The 17,528-nt window shown below is 34.6% G+C and overlaps 1 protein-coding gene across 1 annotated transcript; it reads left to right on the forward strand.

Annotated features, from left to right (window-relative positions):
- Positions 1 to 6,048: 6,048 nt before the first annotated feature.
- On the forward strand, positions 6,049 to 10,072 carry LOC131072305 (WAT1-related protein At5g07050). The gene is made up of 7 exons (XM_058008451.2): positions 6,049 to 6,346; positions 6,535 to 6,597; positions 6,687 to 6,803; positions 8,011 to 8,254; positions 8,477 to 8,635; positions 9,441 to 9,592; positions 9,735 to 10,072. Exons 1-7 carry the CDS (start codon positions 6,108 to 6,110, stop codon positions 9,859 to 9,861), a joined length of 1,101 nt encoding a protein of 366 aa, XP_057864434.2. The 5' UTR covers positions 6,049 to 6,107; the 3' UTR covers positions 9,862 to 10,072.
- Positions 10,073 to 17,528: the final 7,456 nt, after the last annotated feature.

Here is a 17,528-nt window from a genome sequence, read left to right on the forward strand (position 1 = left end):
GTGTCTAACAATTGGTATCAGAGCCCTAGGTTCTCGGTTGATAAGCTTTCTCTATCTTGGGTAGATTCTGGCTTAAGGACATAATGGTCTATTTAGTGTCAATCTCTTCTTTGGTGTTTGATGGTTCAAACCATTCCATTTGGAGTTACAAAATAGAAGTCTACTTGACCTCCCCAGTGTTTGATGTGTGGATGTCTGTTGTAAATGGTTGCCCTAGTAAAGTCAGTCCTCCCACCAATGCTGATGTAGAAAGAAGAAACAAGTGCAATGATACAGCAATGAAGGCAATACTCTATGGGTTATCAGATGATACCTCCTCATAGGTGGATATATGTAGATTGGTAAAAAGCTTATGGGATAGACTGGAGAAGTTCTATGGAAATGAGCCTACTACTACAAAACCAGTTTGTGAAGACAGAATGAGAAATTTATCTTATGTATCTACAGATGATAAAGGCAGATCTGCTAGTAGCCACAACAATGATGATGAAGGAACCCACCTCTTCATGGCTCAAGAATCAGAAGACGAGAGGCACACATTTGAGAATGATCATGCAGATCACTCCTACCGGCAAGATGTGTTTGGTAGTGATAGTGAAGGTGAAGAAGAAGAGGAAGAAGAAGTTGATCTTGAAGGAGAGCCTGTAAATGCACTTGAAGAACTCACTCGAGTAAGAAATGAATACAAGCTATTCAAGAATTCTTCTATTATGGAGTAGAACCGATTGATTAAATGCCATGAAGAATTTGAGAAATGTATCTTAGAGTTAGAGACTCAATAAAAAATCACTAAGGTGTGTCGGTGCAATGATCTAGCATCTGAGATAGAAGTAAAAGATAAACAATGTCAGCAATTGGTTGGAGAAATGGAGATTCTCCAAAATGACCTTGAGAAATGTCATGATGAGCTCAAGGGAAGAATACAGTTTTATGGCAATAGTGATGCCTTGGATAAAATGTTGAAAAAGAAAAAGCATGCCAAGGGCACTAAAGGAATAGGAGGTGGTGTCGGTGAATGCTCCACCAACAAGAATGTTCCCCGGAATGACATTATGTTTGTCTCCTCAAATGGAGAAAACAAGGCTCATACCTTCACTGACCAGAATATTCCCCAGAAGAAGGTAGATCTAACCACAACTGGTGAATACATTCAGACAAGAATGAAGAATGGTAAGAAGGAGGAACAATTCAGATCCTAGAGGAAAAGGGAAGATGGCAAAAGACAGCTTCACTAGAAGAAGCAATAGAGGAAGACAACAGGGAAGACCTCCTATTGGAAGAGGACAAAGGAATTCTACTACCGACAAGACAAGACATATGTGGAAGACAAACTATTTAGATGGAAGAACTATTCAGCATGAACAACCCAGGATCCATCATCAGAGAAGGAGAAATGAAGATCCCAGACCGATAGGATATCTCCATGCATGGCAGAATAAATTTGTAAGTCATATGCCATCCTTTACTGGTTAGTGTTTTGCATGTAATGGCTATGGCCATAGGGCGAGAGAAAATAGAAATGGATCTAGAAGGAACAATCTAGGATCTCATAAAAATCATGCATATAAGAAAAACGTATCAAGGAGTAGATACATAGATATCCCTTCTTCCAATTATGCAAATAGTATTTGTTATAACTATAATAGATCAGACCATAGAAGTCGTGAATGAAGGAAGAATGACTTGCAGTCACATTGAAGCTGGCATAGCAGCTATGCTCAACATAGCAATGGATATAGAGCATATGAAAGACAGAGACCTACATGGAACCAAATGAGAAATGTCCATGTAGCATCAAGGGGCCCACTAGTTTCAATTGCCAGCAGTCACAACAACATGACCAGAAGAAGATAGTCAAACCGGTATGTGAGAAGCTTCCCCAATCATGAAGTTGGGATGGATTTTGTGTGCTACTATAGCACTACTCCTAGTCATGTGGAAGAATCAAGTAGAGAAAGGGCCAATCTACAAAAGAAGGTAAGACCTGCTCCCAAGACTGAAAATGGGAAGAAGAATGAGACCAAGTAGGTATGGAGGAAGAAGCAAGAGGATGCAACCATGGACCGGCATTGTCCATTCAATGCACGGGTGATATCTCCTAAGGCTTAAAGGAGATGCAGGAGTAATAAATTGAACTTATCATTCATCTCCTAAGTGAAGAAGGACACGTGGAAGAACAAGTTGTTGTCGGTATGAAGGAAGAAAATGAGACTATATGTGTGTAGTGGTGGCATTGGCTACACACCTACAAATGAAAGATGGATCAGTACTGTTGTGTCAATGGATGGATATTAATAATTGAAATCAGATGCAGAGTGACACAAAATGACAGGAGCTATAGGAAGGAGCTTTGGTAGTGATGAAGGACTGGTACAGGAAATCGGTATGTGTAGGATGTTACCGGTATGAAGGCTAATAGACACTTGTAGGTTATCTAAGACAATGAGGTTCGAGATCATTGCACTAGCCCCAGTAGAATGGAATGAGTAGTTTTTGTCTCAAGTGGTGTTGATGAAGACATGAATGACATATGTTGGTCTAGTTGTTATTCATTCAAGAATGCATATTTTGGGCTAACCAATTTGATTTAAGGCATGATGATGAAATTGTATGGCATTGTGTACATCCAAGATCATGTCATAAGTTGTGGTGGATGTAAGGGTGGTGGATGTAAGGGAGCTGAAAGATCATCTGATGAGTAAGGAGGGAGAGAGAGGGAAAGGGAGAGAGGCAGAGACCTAGAGAAGGGATAGATGGAGAGGTGAGATACCTAGAGGGAGAGAGAGGTAAGAGACCCAGAAGGGGAGGGAGAGTTGGGTATTGAGAGAGAAAGGGGAGGTAGAGAGGTAAAGAGGGAGTGAGGGATGGAGAGAGAGAGAGAGGGGGGGAGTAATGACCTAGAGAAGGAAGAGAGACAAGGAGAGAGAATAATAAATAGAGATAGAAGGAGAGAGAGGGAGAGATGGAGAGATAGATGGGGGTAAGGAGGTAGGGGAGCTAGAGAGAATGAGAAGGAGTGATGGGAGAGACCTAAGGAGTGGACGAAGAGAGAGGTGAGAGAGAATAGCGGGAGAGGGAAATAAATAGAGAGATGAGTATTGGTGGAGATGGAAGGAGTAAGGGAGAGGTAACAACCTAGAGAGAGGGTGGAAGAGAGAAGTAACAACCTAATAAGGTATAGGGTGGGAGGAAGATTTAACAACTGAAAGAGAGAACAAAGAGAACAAACAGAGATACATATGGAAGGAGGGAGGGAGACATATAGGAATGAGAGAAAGATATGAAAGTGTGGGATATAGAGAGAGAAAGTAAGGGAGAGATGATGTTCCTTCACACATATGTGAGCACTTTCATTATTTGAATGCATTTATATAATTGAAGTGTGTTATAACACAATTACATTATGGTGTTCATTTGGAATTTTCAATCCTTTTGGTTGGACATTCCCTGAGAATCCAACCCAAAGGGTTTGATTGGCATTATAATACCCACAAACTTGTTTTCTTAAATTATGAAAAAAAATCTCATAATTTTGAGTGTGCTATGTATCAATTTTTCACATATTCCAATACAAAGTTTAGAAAATACCATGATAACATTAATTTCTCATCAGGTGAACCTTTCCTCATGAAGTAATTCACTCTGGATAGAAGGAAGTGGGGATTCCACCTACAAATTTTCCCCATGTTGAATCACCTTCTCCATGAGGTAAGATTGAATTTTCCCTAGTGGGTTTTGTCCACTTTGTCACAATCTATTTTTAAAGCGAGTGTTAAGCATAAACCCTCTTTTTACCAGGGGCCTCATCTGTAACCTATATAATTTTCACTAAGCCTTGATCCCCTCGAGTGGGATCCCCACTACTGAGATCGGGTCCACTTATGACCCCAACTTATGTGTTGATCTCATTGTCACTCCCTCCATTTCTAGTGAAGTGTCACACTTGGGTTGAAAACTTCCCACTAGAAAAAACCCTATGCATATGGAAAAATTTAAAGCCATTGCCACCACTAAAAAGGACCATGATGTGGAAACCCTGCTTAAGACAGTCAAGAATGTGAAGATTTTTGAGGACTTGGGTTCTAATTATATTTCTTCAAATGAGTTGGACTCCTCAAAAACAAAGGGGTCATATTGGTCCCCTACCAATACTGCTAATGTTGATGCTAACCCTAGCCTTCCCCCCACAAACCCTCCCCCCTCTGCAAACACCAACCCTTGAGTTTTATTCAATCCTTACTAAAATTGTGAAGGACTTGCATGATAATGTGTAAGGCAGGATGACCTATTAAAGTGGCTATTTGGGCAAATGAATGTTGCTATCAAAAAATTATTTGGTTAGAGGCAACAGTTGAGGGTTAAGCTAGGGATAACACCTAGTTGGATGATTTAGATGAAGACAGAGTGTGGAAATCTACGAATGAGTTGGCCTCATGGGGTAGTGGGATAAGGTGAGTGGGAAGATTGAAGATTTGGACGGCATACTCAAAATGGTAGGAACCAAAATTGAGCTAGAAGAGGTAAAGAAACCCAAGGAGGCCCTCAAGAAGAAATTTGAGAAAGTTAATAATACTTGCAGGAATGCGACCAATATGCACAATGCCTCCTTGCAGGATATCCAATCTATCTAGGTTAACATGGATAGAAAAAGGGAGAAGAAATATAAATGCACAAAGGCCCTGGTTGCAAGCTTGGGCCCCACAATGTCTCTGGTGAAAAGCACTCCTAATTTCACATTGGTATCCTCTGGCTTTGGAATTAGTTCAAGCAAAAATGTGTCATTTTATGATAAAGTGTTAAGTTTGTGCAAGGATTGGTAGGAAAAATGTTCGCCCATGTAGTTGGCCATTCCTTTGTGCCTCTACTGGGTGGTTGTTCTTATTTTTTGTGGGTTTCAGTCTCTTTTTGTTTTTGCTAATTTTAGTTCCATGGTTGCCTTTCAGGTTTCCCTGCTGGGCGTTTTCTCCATTGTGGTAGGGGGTTTTCTCACTGGTTGCACATTCCTCATGCGCTCTTGGTGTCACATTTTGAATAGGTAACAATACAGGCCTATCCTTCTTTTATTAATCAAAACATCAAGTTCACTTTTAGCTTTATAACCATGAACTTTTTTACCTTTTTTTGTATGTAAATTTTTTCACCTTTAATTAATATTGTCAGTGTATTTGTTTTTTGTTTTTTTTAAACCAATATGTGGTATTTTTGGTATCATTTTATACATTTATAAAGGACCGTCCTTATTTGTGGGTTTAAAAAATGTTAAGTTACAAATTAAAAAAACAGAGAACCTCCGAATGTACAGTAAGAAAGGAACTAATTAAAGCGATTCGTATGTAGATAACAAAAAGGTCTATGTTGTCATTTCACAAATACGTTTGTCCAAACATTGTACAGCAAGGAATAAGTTTTTGGAATAAAACCTAATTCATGGCCAAGCTTTAAATCCATAAAATCTGTTTCCTTTTCATGGATTAGAAGTTTCTGTATATCTTATTCTGATCCATTTGCTTTGCGAAAGCAATTTTCCTTAATAGCCATTTGTTGTAATTGTAACAAAATGAATCAGCATTATCAACTTTATCTTGCAGAAGATTTGTATTAGACAGTTATATGAATTTTTTCAAGATCCAATTCTCCATGTCTTATCACTTACTCAAATCCCACTAAGGAGAATAATGTTCTTTGTGGACTCCTCAACCACTAAGCTTCCTTGCATTTCAAGCTCTATGCATTCCATCCATCCACATGAGAGCCGTCTTTGTAATTCCTCCTATAATTTAGAGTGGTCTCATCATAAATGTAACACACTCCACTTTACATGATATTCATTGATCAAAGGTATTTCATCTTTTAGAGAAAGGATATATAGTACAGGATATAATGGATGAGTGACTTGGATCCAATTCATGTTGGTCAACAATTAATTGTTTCTTTAGTGTTTTGTGGCAGGAAATGAAACATGTCATCTTACCCACTATTTAAAATATTTGTCTAAGAATGCTCTGAACATCTATATATCTACCTTTTTCTCTGTCATCCATTAAACTTTCCTTTTTGTGCTGACAGACTTGCAAGCAGGCAGAAGAGCACTTTGCATTTTGTTATAAATGGCAAAGGATGGTATTAATAATAACAATGATGCAGGGCTATCAAGAAGTGGATTGGTCCATGCTTTTGAGAAATGGAAACCATATATTGCAATGGTATCATTGCAGTTTGGATATGCAGGCATGAATATAATCACAAAGGTTTCTCTCAACAGAGGGATGAGTCACTATGTTCTTGTAGTTTACAGACATGCCATTGCTACTGTGGTCATGGCTCCTTTTGCATATGTTCTAGAAAGGTACTGCACCTAATTCTATCATGAACTGGCTATGCAGTCATATATTTTATCATAAATATAAAGGACACATCTCTCCATACACTTTATTATACATGTATCTTCGTCAAAATATATGACTGCATAGTTGGACTTCTGTTAAAAGTTATAATCTGCACTGGAGATAACATTTGTATTGTAATTTGTTGCAGAAAAATCTATCCCAAGCTCACTTTTTGGGTGTTCTGTCAGATTTTTGCTCTGGGTTTGTTGGGGTATGTGTTTCTTGAATTTCTATGGGTTGTTTATCATATTAGGAATACATGTTTGGGATTTTATTAGTTATTTTATTTTATTTGTGCAGGCCTGTCATTGATCAAAATTTATACTATGCTGGTTTAAAACTCACTTCACCAACTTTGGCTTGTGCAATTGACAATGTGCTACCAGCTATGACCTTTGTTTTGGCTGTTCTGATTAGGTATTTCTTCACTTTTATTCCTTTTATATATATGAAGCTGAAAATCAATGGAAGCCATTTATTTGATATGATTTTTTGGGTTGAGCTCCATAGTTTCAGAAATTTTTATATATATTGTGCAAATTTTATGTTAATTATGTTTTTATGTTTTTTTCTGTAATATGCTTTTTATTATCCAGGGCCTTGTTTAGGAGTCCCTTGTTCCAAAAATCATAATAATGTTTTCTTGAACACCATCGAATAAAATATAGTTAATATAGGTTTTCAAATCATTCACTTTGGATTATGAAAGTTATATTAAATGATTTAATTGAATAGAATATATAAAAAATATTATTATTATTTTGATTGATTAAGTATAAAGCATAAATTCGTTTCATGTTAATAAAGTTTTAAAATTTAAAATAAAATATTTTGTTCTTTAGATCCATAATGAAAAAGAAACTGCAATGATTAATTAAAAAGAATTAAGATATATAACTTGAAAAAAATTGTTATACATATATTAGATTTCTTTTATAAAGTATATTTTAAAAGAAAAAAAATCAAATAAATTGTTTTTTAAATTTAATGATTAGAATTTTATACTAATTAATCTTAATTGTTCAAATTTATATTATAAATATAATAATATACTTTAAAGTTAGAATTTTCACAAATTAAATTCATATTATAAAACTCCTAACATAAATATTTAAATATAAAATCAGTTTTTAAAAAAATATATTTTATTTTTTAAAAAAATTTAATTGAATATTAAATAACTTTTATAAAAACAAAAACTTTTATTATTCCATTTTGTTGAAAGCATTTGAAACCCCACAATAATTCTTTTTATTCCAATAAATTTTAAAATTAAATTTGTTTACAATACTTTACTTTAACAAAGTATCAATTTATTCTTTTCTCTTATAAAATTACTAACCTATATTAAAGGGAGGAAAAGCATCTTATTTTCTCAAAATAAAATTAGTATCCTATATGAAAGGGAGGAAAAGCATCTTATTCTGAATTTGTTTCTGACAAAGACATGTTGAAGTGTTCGTTCCTTTTTTCTTATTGACATAATAACAATTCTAAGTTTAATATCATTGACAGAGACATACTAAATTGTTTGTTACTTTTTTCATATTGGCACAGTAGCAATTCTAAGTTTAATATCCAATGAAAATTGATGTTTATAAATAAGCTTATGTTTAATTTACAGGATGGAAAAAGTAAGTATTGCAGATATACGTAGCCAAGTAAAGATAGTGGGAACAGTTGTGTGTGTTGGGGGAGCAATGGTGATGACATTATACAAAGGTCCTCCCATTTTTCAGCCTCATCCTCATACTCCCAACCATAACCAAACATCTGCAAAACCTACCACTACCAGCAGAGAATGGATTCAAGGTTCCCTGTTGTTAGTTGCTTCATGTCTGGCCTGGGCTGCCTTTTTTGTTCTACAGGTGACTCCCATGGATCCCATAATTCATATTATTTAATATTCCAATATGTTTTAACTTTTGAGGTTTTTTTTGAATGGTTTATTTTAAATTGTATTAATAGGTGGCTTTTATTGAAAAGATGAACATGATTTCAAATGAATTATTTAAACAAATTAAAACTTAGAACGTGTACTTTAGATCGAATGAATAGTTTGAAAATAGACATTTTGTTTGATTGTGCAGGCAGCTGTTTTGAAGAAGTATTCTGCTCAGCTTTTCCTTACCACATTAATCTGCTTCTTGGGAACATTACAGTCACTTGTAGTTACCATAGCTATAGAACGCGATCCATCAGTGTGGGCACTAAGATGGGACATGAACCTTCTTACTGTAGTTTATTCAGTAAGTTTTAGGATGAGTTGTTTTTTTTAATTAATAAGAGGAATTTATTGTATATGATCGTTTTGGGTTTTGATTGTGCATGTTTTGTATCATTATTTGAGATCATAGAATAATTAGTATTTTGGATGACAGAATAATCGATATTTTGAATCATATTTTATGATGGGAAATGTGAATTACAGAACATAAAAAATCAATATAGAATATGGTTCAAAATATTGATCATTCTGTCATCCAATGATCAGAAGCAAATCTGAAACAGTGGAAAAATATTTTAATATTTTTTTTAATTTTTCTATACGTTAGTAATTGTCATTTTTGAAGGCCTTGGAGGCATTTTTAGTTCTTGAAAGTTTGGCCTGTCCTTTAGAACGTTGCCATAGGCAGGTTCTTTCAGGACTTTTCCTTCAACTCTTTCTGACCTTTGGAAAGGTCTCCAAGAGTTGGAGGCGAAGTCCTGAAAGAACATGCCTACGGCAACATTCTAAAGGACAGGCCAAACTTTCAAGGGCTAAAAATGCCTAGAAGGCCTTCAAAAATGATAATTACTAACATATAGAAAAACTTAAAAAATTATAAAAATATTTTTGCTTCTGATCATCCAAAATACTAATTACTCTATGATCCCAAATGATAATACAAAACATAGACAATCAAAACCAAAAACAATCATATACACTACTTCTTGAATTGTAAAACAGTGTCCCTAACTAAAAGAATCTATTATTTATATCAGTTCTACAAATTCTATTTCTTTTAACATAATAAAAAATGATTTTGTCAATGTTCCAAATTATTTTTTCAGGGAATTGTAGCTTCTGGACTTGCATATTATGTTCAAGGTGTGTGCATGCGCTTGAAAGGACCTGTATTTGTCACTGCATTCAGTCCACTTACAATGGTAATAGTAGCAATCATGGGATCCTTTATTCTCTCAGAGAGCATTTACTTGGGCAGGTGTGTCTTTAGCACTCCATAAATCAAATCAAATTAAGAACAATAAAATTGAATTATAGAGATTCAACTATAGAATTTGGAGCTTATCTTCACAACCCATATTAGGATTTAATGTGAATTGTTAATGCAATGCAATATGCAGCATGGTGGGAGGAGTTGTGATAGTAGGAGGTCTTTATGCTGTGCTGTGGGGCAAAGTACAAGTGAAGGAAGAGGATGCCCCAAACCGAAAGACAAATGTTGTTAATGTGGAGATTGATTCATGTTGAATATGGTCTTCCACCGGCCGGCCATTATATGAAACTTGCACAATATTCTTGCATACCACCCAAGCTTTCACATCATGCTTTATTGCAACTTTGCATCTAGTCTGAATTTCCAACTGCAAGGGAAAAGAAATGTATAAAATCTTTTTGTGCAGGAATATGTCGAATGTTGTGGGAATTGATTATTAATATTAAATTTTCTATTAGGTTGCAATCTTTTGTTCTTATTGACATTTTGTTATGAATGAATGGCTCCACATATCAGATAAATGCATCGATCAAATCAGTTCTCCATAATCCTTCACAATTATTAATTTATATATAATTATTTATTTTTATTATAAATATCTTCTAAACTTTTATTATATTAGGGTTTCTTATATAAGCAAAATAAATAAAAATTTATTACATGAAAATAATTATTCATATGAATCTGATTTTATTTTTTAATGTCTACTAGATCACACTGACCTCTACATTCTAGCTATAACATTAACCAATAGACTCTCGTACTTTAAAAAATAAAAATCAACTTTAATTTGATTCTACCATTAAAAGTATAAATGATAATAATTAAGTACAAGTACCATTTTTTTACAATTATTGCAATTATGTAAAAACATTTTTGAAAGTACTATGTATTGTTACATAGTAATCATCATTTAAAAGATTAGCAAACATTGCTTTTAGTTATTATTTATGTAAACATTTTAATAAATTTAAAATGTTTTTTTTTAACAAATCAATTTTAGTAAACAATTTATTATGGTTAAGCAAATAATTTAAGAACAACTTTATAAACCATCCTAATTTTGGATGGTTGTATGTATGGTTTTGTAAAGTCCTGTTCTTTTGTTGTCTTGTTGTTCCTATTCCTTAATCTTTCTTCTTGTAAAAGAGTTTAGACCCTTTCAAAACCCTTTCTTACCTTAATCAAAACTAATTTTAATCTTCTAGATAAAAAAATATTACTATACTTAAATGCTTAACAAAAATGAAATTGGATTACATTCATAACTTTTGAAACCTACTCAATTATAAAGTTCTTTTGTTTGTGTAAAAATAATATAAAAATATTTATCCACATTTTCATTTTGTATACATTTTTATAATATAAAGCATAGAACCATTCTAGAGAGATTAGGATATACTAACATGTACAACAAAAATTTGAACTTTATCTTAGAATTTTAATTTTTCTTTTTTTTCAGCTCTCGAAACATCGAGATCTTCGCAATTCATGTGAATGGATAGGTGTTTTATGCATGCATGCATGCATATATCTCTCTATGTATGTGTTACATGGTAAATATCAAACATCTTTGTTGATTAAAAAGTCTAAGAGAAATTAAAATTTGAAGTATGTTATTTTATTAATGAAAATGAACTTTGAAAAACCTATAATTAGCTATGAATCATATAATTATATTAGGATCTATTTAATATTTCAAACATCTAGATTAAGAAGCCTAAAAAAAAATTATAAATCTAAAAAATTATATCATTTAATGTTGCTATTAATTGCTCTGTGATTTCATTACTTTATTGTTATAGAAGAAAAGAACATCACAAGTATTTGAAATTACATTTGTAAATATTTTTTAAATAAATTAACAACATATAGTATAATACCTATCTTGATAGAAACAAATAATTACTTGAATGTATATATAGATTAACATTGAAACTGCATGCCTATAGCTCAACAATTTTCTCACCCATTTCGAGTTTGAATCTTGTTTGCACATGGTATAGGACAATGGGGTGGGGGGAGGGGTTTTCCCCCAAACCTCATGTGTCCCCTATGAATGCTGCAATTTCGCATGATTACCCTATACATGAAATTTGTTCCTTAGATAACCCCCAAGTCCCTATGGTCCATGATGCATTCCTTATCATTGTTGATAATTATTTTGAATGGCCCTTGCTTCACATGAATCCCTTAGGCATTCTAAATCCCAAAGCCTACAAAAGAATCCTTGTGGATTAAGGGATGTGCACACCAATATGGTGAACAAAAAAGTGTCCACTAGCAAAAGCAAAATGTCTAAAAAGGATGAAATCTGTACGTGTTTTTTGATAAATTCAAAAACCACGTACATGCTAAGGCTAAAAAAATATGAGCCAAAATGCATACGTGTTATTTTAATTAAAAACATGTAAATTTTATATAAAATAAAAACATGTACACACTTTTATATGAGAAAAAGACACACACAAATTATAACATGTACATGATATGGTAAACAAGGAAAACACGTATGTATTTTGTTGACATAAACCTAAAAAGGGAACATGTCCCTAGATGCTAATGCCTGGGACCTTCCTTTAGCTTTTATTCATTAAGATATATACATAAAATATAGTATTCAAGTATAAGCTATATTTATTTTATGTATATATTGGTAGGATGTTTGACAATGGTTTCAAATCTAGGAGTCAAAATGAAGATTCTAGAATTTAGAATACCCAATTTTTTAGATAGTCAAATTTTAGTAATCAGTTGCTCATGTCATCATTCTCCTTCTATTTGTATCCCATGCTTTATGTCTCCCCCAAGATCTAGACCTATCTATTTTACAATATCTCTCCTTCTCCTCCCTCTCTACCTCTCTCTATCTCATTCTCTCCTCTCTCACCAAGATCTAGATCTTATAATTTATTAGATAGTTAAATTTCAATAGTCATTAAGCTCCCATTATCATCCTCTCTCTATATATCTATTTAACTCTCTTTATCACCATCAATATCTAGACCTATCTCTCTTCCTATCACTCTCCCTCCCCCTTCTCTCCCTCATATCTTTATCTCACTCTCTCCTCTCCCTAATCTCTAAACCTATCTCTCTCACTCCTCTCTGTATCTCCCCTCTATTCTCCACCTACCTCAAATAAATTCTATCCTCTCTACCTCACCTCTCTCACTCCAGATCTCTCTCTCTCTCCTTCCCTCTCTACTTATCTCCATTTCCTCTCTCCCCCTCCATATATACATACCCTCCCTTCATCCCTATCTCTAATTCTCTACATACCTCTCCGTCTCTCTCCCTTTCTTTATGTCCCACCCTCTCATGCTCCCTCTCTACTTATCTCACTCACTCTCTTTCCCTCACTACTTACTTATATCTCCGCTATCCCTCTCTCCACACACCTCTCTCCACATACCTCTCTCAACATACCTCTACCTTCATCCCTCCATACCTCTATTTATCTATATAAATCCCCCTCTCTCTCACTCCCTCCTTTCCTATATATTTCTCTTTGTCTCCCCTAGGCTTTATACCTATCTCTCTCCCTCTCACTTTCCCTCTCTCCCTCTCACTTTCCCTCTCTCCCCTCTCTACTTCTCTGTATCTCTCTCTCTCCTCTCGACCCCATTATATAAAACTATCTTGTAACCCCACTCTCTCTCTCTACATACCTCCCTCTTGCTTTATTCCTCTATTTTTCTACATAGATCTCCTTCTCCCCTTCCTTCCTCTCTCTACCCTTCCATCTCTACTTATATCTATCTCCCCTTTTCATTTCTCTATAAATTCATCTCCCTCCTTCCCTACCTACCTTTATTTCTCTACATAAATCTTCCTTCCCCCCTCTCCCTTTATTCCTACACCTATATCATCTTCCCTCTCTTTGTCTCTCTAATTATCCATCTATAGGGGGGAGAGAAAGAGAGAGAGAGAGAGAGAGAGAGAGAGAGAGAGAGAGAGAGAGAGAGAGAGAGAGAGAGAGAGAGAGAGAGAGAGAGAGAGAGAGAGAGAGAGAGAGAGAGAGAGAGAGAGAGAGAGAGAGAGAGAGAGAGGTGATATATATATTGGGGAGTGAGAAATGTGTGTAATGAGATAGGGAGGGAGGTAGGGAGAGTCGAATAATACATAGGTAAGAGAGAGAAGAGAGGAAGGGGTAAAGGGGAGGATCAATAGAGAGGAATGGAGGGAGAGAGGTAGAGAGGTGAGACAACTAGAGGAGGATAGAGTGATGAGAGACCAAGTGGGAGAGATGTGTAGGTTGAGAAAGAGGTACTAAGGAGGGAGAGAGATGTAGGTGGAGAAATAAGCAGTAGGGAGGGAGAGTAGGAGAGAGGTAAGATTGATAGAAGTGGCAAGGGAGAGTACAAGAGATAGAGGGAGGGATATAAATAGAAGTATTGTAAGGAGGAAGATATATATAAGGAAAGAGAAAGGGAGAGGGGAGATAGTGATAAGTTGAGAGGGGGGAAATAGAAAGAGAGAAATGGAGAGGGAAGAAGAGAGATAGATAAAGGTGAGATACATAGAAGTGGATGGGAGAGTTGGAGTGAGGGAAGGTAGATAGAAACAAGTAGTTAGAGTGAGAGAAAGAGTATGAAGAGGTAAGGAGGGAGGGAAGGAGAGAAATGGAGGTAGAGGTAGCTAGAAAATAAAGGGAGATAAAAGTAGAGGGATAGAAAAAAAAGTAGGTAGAGAGAGGGAGAGAGGAGAAAAAGAGAATAATAGGTAAGATAGATGGATGGAGAGAGAGAGGAGATAAATAGAGAAAGGGAGAGGGGAGATAGAGAGTAGACATAGATAGATGTATAGAGAAGAGGAGAGAGGGAAGGAGGGAGGGATGTAGGTATAAAGAGAGAGGGTGTGAGGGAGACTTATTTAGAAAAATAGAGATCTAGGTAGGGAAGGGGGAAGAGGTATGTATAGAGAGTAAGAGAGAAGAGCTGGATATAAGAAGAGATAGAAAGAGAGAGAGAGAGATGAGGGGATGAGGGAAGGAGGAAAGAATAGATATGTAGAAAAATAGAGGGAGTGAGATGTAGGCATGTTGAGAGAGAGAGAGAGAGAGAGAGAGAGAGAGAGAGAGAGAGAGAGAGAGAGAGAGAGAGAGAGGGAAGTCTACATCATGGGATGGAGAGGAGAGGGAGAGATAGAGGGATAAATAGAATAGAGTGAGAGTGATAGGGAGAGAGATATGTATAAAGATATAGGAAGACAAAGAGTGAGATAAAGAGAAATAGAGAAAGAGGGAGGGAGGGCAGGGAGAGAGACAAGGAGATAGGGAGACGGATTTTTATGTAGATAAATAGAGGTGGGGATGGAGGGATGTAGAGGTAAGTAGAGAGAGGGAGAGGGGAGATAGAGGTAAGTATAGAGAAAAATGTTGAGAGAGAGAGGGGGGGGGCCAGAAATGGGGAGGGAGAGAGAGTAGTGATATAGAGAGGTGGGGAATGTGTGTGAGGTAGGTAGAGAAGAGAGGTGATAAAAAGTAGGCTTGTGAGAGAAATAAATTTAGATCTTGGGGGGAGAGGAGAGTGAGATAGAGAAATCAGTGAGAGAGAGGGGAGGGAGAGTGATAGGAAGAGAGATAGGTCTAGAGATCGAGGGAGACAAGGATGGTGAGAGAGGGACACACACACACACACACACACATAGAGAGAGAGAGAGAGAGAATGATAATAGGAGCTTAGTTATTATTAAAAATTGAATAATTATAATAAATAATAATCTCTAGAGCTTGGGGAGAGAGGAGAGAGTGAGATAGAGAGAGCTAGATAGGGAGATGAAGGAAAGAGGAAAGTTGATAGGTCTAGAGCTTGGGAAATCCAATGAGCATGAAATAGAGAGATGACAAGAGAATTATTATAGGAGACTACTAATAACTAAAATTTGACCGAGTTTAAAAATTTATAACATCTCTTAATTTAATCTAGAATCTAAATATGACTTCTAGAGATTTGAAACCATTCTCAAACATCCTACCAATATATACATAAAATATAACTTAAAGTATAAGTAAGATTATAAGTTATATTTTATCTTGTCTTTTATCTTTCTTATACTTAAATGTTATATTTTATGTATATATTCTGATAAAAAAAATAAGGGGAGGCCAATTCATCAACATCTAGAGGCATGTTTCTTTTCTAGCTTTATGTCAGCAAAATGCATACATGTTTTATTTTTTTACCATAACACGTATGTTTTCTAATGCGTACATGTTTTTCTCTCATAAAAGCATGCAGATGTTTTTATTTCAAATAACACATCTAGAATTTTAATTCAAATAACATGTATGTGGTTTTCCTTGTATGACAATCCTTAGGCTTTAGAGCTTCATTTCCTTCTTTTTTACATGTTTTCTTCTTCTAATTCAGTTTCTCAACTTCCTCATCATTAGGTTTCCACATTATCAATTAGGTATTTGTAAATTTATCACTGTAATTTCACACATCTTCTAAGATTTCTAACAATATAATATTTTTAATATTTTAACAGCATTTACATATTAATATTTAATTTATTTTACCAATGTCTCCATGGTTCTCAGAGACATATGTGTACCAATTTTTTAAAAACTTTTGAACTACTTATCTAAATTTAAAATAAATTATATATTATTGTTCTACACTTCATTTTTTACACTTTTATAAAAAATAAATTGATATTTTCATTATTTTGGTGTAAGTCATGTGATGTGCATTAACAAGCATCTAATTGTCAAAATGCATCTACTTTGAAAAATCATTAAAAAAATACTTTATAAAAAACTTACAAAAAAATACACAACTTCTAGTACTCACTCTTAACTATCTTTATACCAAAGAGTCTATCAAAATACTAAATGAAACTATAACTTCTTTTACATGGACACCTGACACTATGTTATGTTTTGCTGTAAAAACAAAAACACTTTTGTGTGAGCGAAATATTTGATCCCCTTAATCTTATCCATTTTTGAAAAACTTTAGTATTTTAAAAACTAGATTAAAAGTACTACAATTATTTTTGTTTTGTTATCTTCAAATTTTTAGTGCATGAGTCTCAAATTGCTCCTTCAAGTTCAATTTTAGCTGATTTTAAAAAAAAAAGTGGCCACTTATACCCTCCCTTATGTTCACTATCTTGGTGCACTTGCCCATGAAACTCAAGACAAACATGTGAGTGATTTCATTCTTTATTTTATTGAAATGGGTGAAGGAACTCCTATAAAGCTTCTTGACTCCATAGTGGACATAATTATCTCCTCTATGGATAACTCCTTGGTTGAAAAGTTCTTTTCTTCCCACGGTACTATAATTGATATGGTGAACAATGGTTTTCAGTAGCTAAATAACCTAGCTAGAAGGAAGTGTAAATATAAGTGCAATGGTTGGGGCTCTTTTTCTATTGAGACTTATATCTTTACAAGAACTTCTCTTAGTTCTTAGCACTATGTTTTAGATCTATTACAAGAACAATATATCCCTCTATCATTGGAAGTCAGCTTTTCCCCCTATATTGAGTCTCAACAATATAACCTGTATTTGGATAAGAATGCTAGGACTGTCTCTTGAGTTATAGTATGATGAAGTGTTCAAATGGATTGGCAACTCTCATGGATACTTTATCTCTATAGATAATATCATATAGGCAAAATCCAAGATAACCTTTGCTAGATTATGTGTTAATATTGATATCCATAAATGCTTCCAAATCTAATCATTCTTGAGTCTAAATTTGGAATATGGACCTAACCAATTTTATATAAAATGCTACTATTTTCTACCAAATTTTTTATAAGGTGGGATATTTGATCACTAAGTGTAAGGCCTCTAAAAATAAAACCAAAAGGAGCGTATGGTAGATCAAGCTAATGGGTTGAATGATTATAGCTTTTCAAAGAAGATATTTTAAACATCATCAATTCCCCTCTTAAAATTGA

This window comes from Cryptomeria japonica, chromosome 7 (assembly GCF_030272615.1).
Source record: "Cryptomeria japonica chromosome 7, Sugi_1.0, whole genome shotgun sequence".
Lineage (NCBI taxonomy): Eukaryota > Viridiplantae > Streptophyta > Pinopsida > Cupressales > Cupressaceae > Cryptomeria > Cryptomeria japonica.

Excerpts from the sequence above, each read along its gene's own strand:
- LOC131072305 (XM_058008451.2), top strand. The coding sequence starts at position 6,108 with ATGGCAAAGGATGGTATTAATAATAACAATGATGCAGGGCTATCAAGA. Across the intron at positions 8,255-8,476 it reads CTGCCTTTTTTGTTCTACAG|GCAGCTGTTTTGAAGAAGTA; the intron begins GTGACTCCCATG and ends TTGATTGTGCAG. Across the intron at positions 8,636-9,440 it reads TTCTTACTGTAGTTTATTCA|GGAATTGTAGCTTCTGGACT; the intron begins GTAAGTTTTAGG and ends TTATTTTTTCAG.